The sequence below is a fragment of the Gekko japonicus genome, unplaced genomic scaffold (genome assembly GCF_001447785.1).
Source record: "Gekko japonicus isolate JY-2015 unplaced genomic scaffold, Gekko_japonicus_V1.1 scaffold2, whole genome shotgun sequence".
Lineage (NCBI taxonomy): Eukaryota > Metazoa > Chordata > Lepidosauria > Squamata > Gekkonidae > Gekko > Gekko japonicus.
The window spans coordinates 1,110,074-1,116,853 of record NW_015175358.1 but is presented as its reverse complement, the minus strand read 5'-3'; the positions used below and the strand labels follow the sequence as shown (position 1 = coordinate 1,116,853).

Below are 6,780 nucleotides of genomic sequence, written 5' to 3'. Positions count from 1 at the left end.
CACAACCTGCATTTCAGCGTCTTAACCACTTGAGCCACCGCAGCTTGTGACAGATTGTGACATAGCTTTATATAAAATGCTTACCAAATATCTTTGTCGTTCTCATATGGCCTAGAGGTCTGGTATATTCTACCACATGCCGGTGATGCTTAATATGCCTTTTTTATTCTATAGAAGAGGAACATAATCCTTTTCATTTTGCAAATACTTTGTGTGCCTTTACTGTCAATGCATTTATGTTATGTAATGCCCAGCATGCATTGTTGGTAACATTTAGAAACTGATGTAGGCATGATGAGGCACAGTTTTATTTCACTGAAAACAGTTCTCTTTTATGAAAGGTGAACACCTAACATCAGGTTCTCTTCCTACAAAAATGTACGAGGAAATGAAATCATAATGAATCAGGTAACCTGCTGGTCATCTTTATTCACTCTCCCTGTTACAAATATGAAATTTGAGTGGTACGTTTTTCTTTGATTACTTCTGTAAAGGCAGCTTCTGTAAGCTTTTATATAAAAAGGGATAACAAAAGCAGGTCTGGTCACTGTTCACGAATGTGAAATAGCTCATCTTATATAAAGCTGGGGAAAGAAACTAGGAAGGCACTGGAAGCCTAATAATGCCGATGGATCCTTAGCCACAACCAGTTACCCCAGACAACCTTATGTATGCAGATGACGCAACAACAACCCTTTGTGATTTGCACCAGTTGGTGTGCTCTTACAAAAATACCCGTATTTTGTTCGGAGTCCTGGTTGGAAAATCAATTGTTCATCTTGCCCAGTGAATTGTGGATGGCATACACTGACGATGGCAGAGGTGAAAAGAATGAGGTAATGCAAACAGGAAGAAGAATAGGAAGAAGAAGAAGAGACTTGATTTATACCCCGCCCTTCATTACCCGACAGAGTCTCAGAGCAGCTTACAATTCCTTTCTGTTCCCCTCCCCAGACACCTGTGAGGTATGTGGGACTGAGAGAGCTCTTTTGAGGACTGACCTTGAGAGAACAGCTCTGAAAGAACTTGTGACTGACCCAAAGTCACAACAGCAGCTGCATGTGGAGGAGTGGGGAATCAAACCCGGTTCTCCCAGATTAGAGTCCATGCTCCTAACCACCACACCAAACTGGAACATTCTGAGGCTGAATGCTCACTAGCAGATCTATGCAGGAGAAACCTGACTTGTTGAGATTGTGAACGTCTTTGTCTTAGGGACAGCAAAAGAAGTGTCCTCATCAGCCAGAGGATTCTTTCTACAGCAGAGGGCAGTGATCACACAGTTACAGAACTGGACGGGGGTGGGTGGGTGGAGGGTGGAAAGCGAGATCAGCATGCAGAATTAGAAGCAAGTTTGGGCATCTCTTCCTTTAAAAAACAGATCAAATGGTCAGAAGTACTCCTGGGCATCCAGCAAGACATAGGCCGTCTGAACATTAGCCACATGAATGCCTTGATGATGAATTCACTGTATCTTGCATTGGTCTGCTATCACTGTAATTCTTCACAAACACTCTGTCTTGGCCTATCAGATAACAAAGGCTGTGTAACATTTCAAAGCAACTGACCATCACCCCTCCCCGAGGCCCGCAGGCTGATTCCTCGGTGCAAGCCACTGGCAGATAAGTAATTGATAAAATTGTAATTCATTGTCTGAATTTTTTTAAAGATTAGTCTTATTGCCATGATTGGTTCATGAATGATGAGGGTCATTAGCAGCTTGCTGTTCTGATAAAATAAAAAGGGAGGCAGACTTTTTGGTAACCAGCTGAACACAAGCATCATCCCTTAATTCTAGTTAATTGTTAAGCATAATTGTTATGTTTTAAGCATACTTGTGTTTTAAGTTAAAAAATAACTTTGATTGTGTTTGTTTGTGTCCTTTATTAAGTTTATATCTCTGGTACCTGGTATTAGAAGAAGAAGAGAAGAAGAGAAGAGATTGGATTTATACCCCGCCCTTCACTCGGAGTCTCAGAGCGGCTTACAAACTCCTTTCCCTTCCCCTCCCCACAACAGGCACCCTGTGAGGTGGGTGGGGCTGAGAGAACTCTGACACAAACTGCTCTTTTTCAAGGACAGCTGTGCCAGAGCTTGTGACTGACCCAAGGTCACATCAGCAGGTGCAAGCGGAGGAGTGGGGAATCAAACCTGGTTCTCCCAGATTAGAGTCCGCGCACTTAATCACTACACCATACTGGCACACGTGGTCCGTCCCGACGAAGTCTGATTTATGTCAGATCTGGCCCTCGTAACAATTGAGTTTGACACCCCTGCCTTAGAGAGTGTAAGAACACCTCCTCCCTTTACTCATCACATCATTCCTCTTTAAACAGGTGACTAGGGATTTTTATATTAAAAAGACACACCAAGACGCATTATATCTGAGCACATTATGCAGATGCAAAATATAGTGTGGCTTATTCCTTGGATCCTTCTTCAGTCTTGATTCAGCCATCAGTTCCCTTATAGAAGCCAATAACTTTTTGCCTCCCACACGCCCTGTTTTATTACAGAGAGATAAAACTGGCCTATCTTACAGAAGTCATTAAAAGAATTAAGAAAATGTACATGGAGCACTTCAATCACTTAGGAAGGGTACTATAAACGCCAAGTGTTATTATAGTATTGAAAGCTAGAGCAACATAGCCAAGTTACCTGTTTGTTCATTAAGATGTAAATCACAGTGTTGTAGAGAGCAGACATTTTGGCAAAGAAGGCTGGGATGGTCAAGAAGACAGGGCTGACATCAGAGTCTTGGTGCGTGAAGATTCAGAAAGCCACACTGGGCATACGGGACCCAGGAAATGAGGAAGAAAGTGACCATGATGACAACCATGCAGGTGACTTCTCGGTTAGCTTGCTGAGTGGTGGCAGGCTCCTACAGCTGAGATGCAGCTTGACTGTGACATGACATGACAACAGTGAACTCTTAACTACTGGCACAGCTGAGAAGGGGCCAAAAAACCTCCAGGGGCCACAAAAATTGAAAGTTGGTTTTTATGTCTCAGAAGTGAACCCCAACTGCACAGTTCAAATTTTCAGAATCCCAGTACTTTTCAATGTTAAGACCCTTTGCACTGGACTGAAATCGATAGATTTCACCTATAATGGTGAGCAGGGAGCGGGTGTGTGTGACCTTTTTTATAGCATCACCTACCTCTTTAACAGTACAGACAAGGAGTCTGTAGCAGAAGACGACAATAGTCACTGATGTCACAAAATGTAACATGAACACAAAAATGTCAAAGGACTTTGGACTTCTGGGTTTGGTGTACAATAACATTCTGAAATGTATCAACACATAAACATAAAAGTATTAGCAGACAGGAGATTGTCCTCCACATGGAACAATCCATGCACTATCATTGGAACATTGTAATTCCAAACATTTACTAGCTATTCATGCCAAGGGCTTAAGGCATATCTACGTTGACGATCCCAAGAAAGGAGAATGGTCAAGACAAGACCATGATCAAGGTGAAACCCAGCCCAATGAGGAAATTGTTCATGAGCTTGCGGACCACTTTCCCACAGCCAGAACTACCAAAGACCACTAGGCTATTTCACCTGTAAGAGAACTGAACTGTGTGCATCAACAAGAGAAGGATGGAGAACATGTGAAAAAGATGCTTGACTAAAGAATGAAAATGATACTTCTTTCTTTCTTTCCATTGTCTCGTATTTTGATAAGTACAAGAATAAGTTACATTTAAAGCTTTAGGAATGGTTAAGAGTTTACACATTCAGAACAGGGTTGGAAGGTACAAGTACTGAAAGATATTATTGAGCTTCACCACACATTCCTTTAGTCTACAGCATCTTACTATGTCACAGCATAACCATCACAAGTTCCCCCATTCTGACATTTAAACCACACGCAATGGCAGCAGATCTGCTGGACTGGCTGTAGATCTGCTTCATTTATGTCAGAAATGGACATTTCCAGCTGACTAAGCAAAAGGTGAAGGAGCATGGGGATGATGTAAAGTAAACCATCGCATGTCAGTGGCATAATGCAGCAAGATGAAGAGGAGGAGGAACAAGGTTCTGAAGACTCTTCTACATGCTCCATTTTTTTAAAAAAAAGTACCCTGCCACCACCTCCCCCTCAAACACACTTTAGATGTAAATTGATGGGCATATACTTAAATGCACAGTGATCCTTCAGTGGCATCTAGTTTGGCTGTAACAGAAAAGTGGCATCAAGAGGTGGTAAGCTGTGAGCAGAGGAAGAGTCTGCACTCGTCCTCCATATACCCCTTCTGCTCACATCAGACCACCCACTTTCTGCATAATTGGGGGAGATGTGACAAAGCTTTGTCGCTGACACATGTAGTTTGAGCTTCGTGCACATTCCGCATTTGTTTTGATTTTTTAAAAAGGATGTTCCAGTTTTCTACCATTGTGAATACTCTCATCTCTCAGTCCTTGGAGAGCAGGTTGAATGCAGAACATTCTTCTCAGCAATGGACACTTGAGCAGTATGTGTTTCAGTAATGTCATTCTCAAGCAAGAGTTTATTTTCACTGATGACTGCCTGTAACTAATCAGCAACCTGGGGATAGACACTTTTTAGAAGCTTTGCTTCTTCATAAAGCCCACAGTGGGGGTTGTATGAAAAGGACACTGCCTGAACTTTGCCCAGAGTGGAAGCGTGAAGGGAATAAAACTTGGATTTCTGCCTTTCTTGGTCACGGATAAAGTTGGCCTAAAGAGAATGAGCCAGTTTGCTAGTTCTTTTTGGTTTATTCTTGTTTATTTTGTTTCAAATGAGATCTTCTTTGTCCTGAAGACTTGCAGGCCAAGTTAAACTAGAACAGCACAAAATCCAAATAATTAAATGATGGGTGTTGAAAGTTACTGGAGTGCAGAAGGATTTTTCCTCAGCTTTTTGCTAATGACAATTTAATTGCTGATTCCTGATATTTGTCACTTTATCTAAGCTGTAAAAAGATTGCAAGAAATATCTCCTAAAGCTCTCTTGAAGTCCTCCATCCAAACCAAAGAAAGCTCACAATTGTAATCACCACACGGAGAATCAGAGAAGTACACAAAGCTGTGTATTTTTTAGAAATTGCATTGCATTTCTGTTTAGCCTCACGGAACCATTTGTCAACATATCCAATAACTTGATGCCCAACCCCTTCCACAAACATCTTCATGCAAGATTAACCACATAGTTAATCTACCTAAATTACAAGTTGTAAATAGGATCTTCAAATGAAGTCAGAAGGACTTCCTGGAAACCTGACACTGACAGATCTAAAATATGCATATATGCTTCACAGTAAATTCATAGTAGCATCAGGTCATTTCTGGCGGAAAAGCCCTTGCTGTCCATTACAGCGTTGCTTTGTGTTGCCCTGAAAATGAAATAACCACTCATGGATGTGAAAGAACCACTCATGAAGAGCCTGGCTATGGTCAAATTTAAGAGCATGTAGTTTAGTGGTGTTCTAAGTTTCTTGTGCTGGACAGTGACACAAGAAACCTAGCACAGTTCCGCAGAGCCTGCAAGACGGAGCTCTTCCGCCAGGCTTTCGAATAGGAGCCGCCACCACCACCAGTGTTCCACCAACGCACCAGTGTACCACCAACGCCCCAGAATCTCTGTATATTGTTACGATATGAGCCTATGTTTGTATTTCTGTATGGTGCTAATGCTGTGTTGGTCTCAGGTCTGTGTATTTATGCATTTGGGACACAGGGATAAATGCTGTGCTTGCTGCTGCAATTGTATGGTCTGCTTTGCATCTCATACTCGCCCATGGATGGGCAAGGCTGGTGCTACCAGCTGCAGATCACGTGCCTCCCTGGAATTTCCCAGCATGCCTCAGGACAGAGAAGACCAGCGCCATTACCCTTTGTTTGGGACACCTTGGAGAACGACTGCTTTCCCACCATTACTGACCTGTGGGAACTACCGTAACCCATCCACTTATCTGGCTTTGGCATCACAAAGGAAACTGACTTTATTGCTCTAAAGGACCAGGCACATCTACTTCAAAGGGTACCCATGGAAACGGCATTCCACAAGTGACCACATGGCTCTCGTTTGATGTAGAATAGGAAAATCTGCATACTGCCCCCTTGCTCCTTCTAGGACGTCACCCCCTGCCCAAACCTATAGTTTAGGAGAGGAGGACAAACCTAGGATTTTATGGCCCTTAGGACAGCCCAGGAAAAGGCAGCTTTAAAAGGAGAAGACGCAGCCATTGCTCTCTCTCTTGCGCCATGGATCTCTTGCTCTTGCTTTTTGCCTGCTTGGTTGCTCTCGTTCCCGGGAATCATGATTCCAGGAACGCGCACGTGGTCTGGCTTATCCAGGCCGGGCATCTGCAGAGCCACCTGCCTCTCCTTGGCTGCCTTTCTTGGAAAGAGGAAATTTCTCCTTTTCATTGGATACCAGATGAGTATGAGTTTTCCCCCCCTTTTAACCCACTCATTGTATAGCTTTGATATGTTATCCTCTATGCTTATTGCTTTCTATAAACTGTGTAAACTAAGGATATATTGTGAGACTGATCAAATGCATCTATTTGGAGTGCTTTAGTATTGCTTAGTAAAGACAACCATTCATTCAGAATGCTAGCGTGTTGTTCATTCCTAGAGATGGGCTTGCTTGTTCTGATTAAAATCTCTGTATATATTGACCTACCCGATCTCACCCGGAACTATTCTCAAAACAGAACAGTTTCGATAACACCTGATTTTGATCAGGCCTGCTGTGGCCTGAGTTGCTTTTGAGTAGGGGTACTATGTATCTTTTCAAGTGCT

General features: G+C 42.7%; 1 protein-coding gene across 1 annotated transcript in view; it reads right to left on the bottom strand.

Moving 5' to 3' along the window:
- Positions 1–1,165: 1,165 nt before the first annotated feature.
- Positions 1,166–6,780, bottom strand: part of RHO (rhodopsin) — a 15,218-nt gene continuing 9,603 nt past the window's right edge. The window contains 5 exon segments of the mRNA XM_015425230.1: positions 1,166–1,291; positions 2,659–2,787; positions 2,789–2,898; positions 3,157–3,258; positions 3,261–3,287. Of these exon segments, the coding sequence (XP_015280716.1) occupies positions 1,166–1,291; positions 2,659–2,787; positions 2,789–2,898; positions 3,157–3,258; positions 3,261–3,287 (494 nt within the window).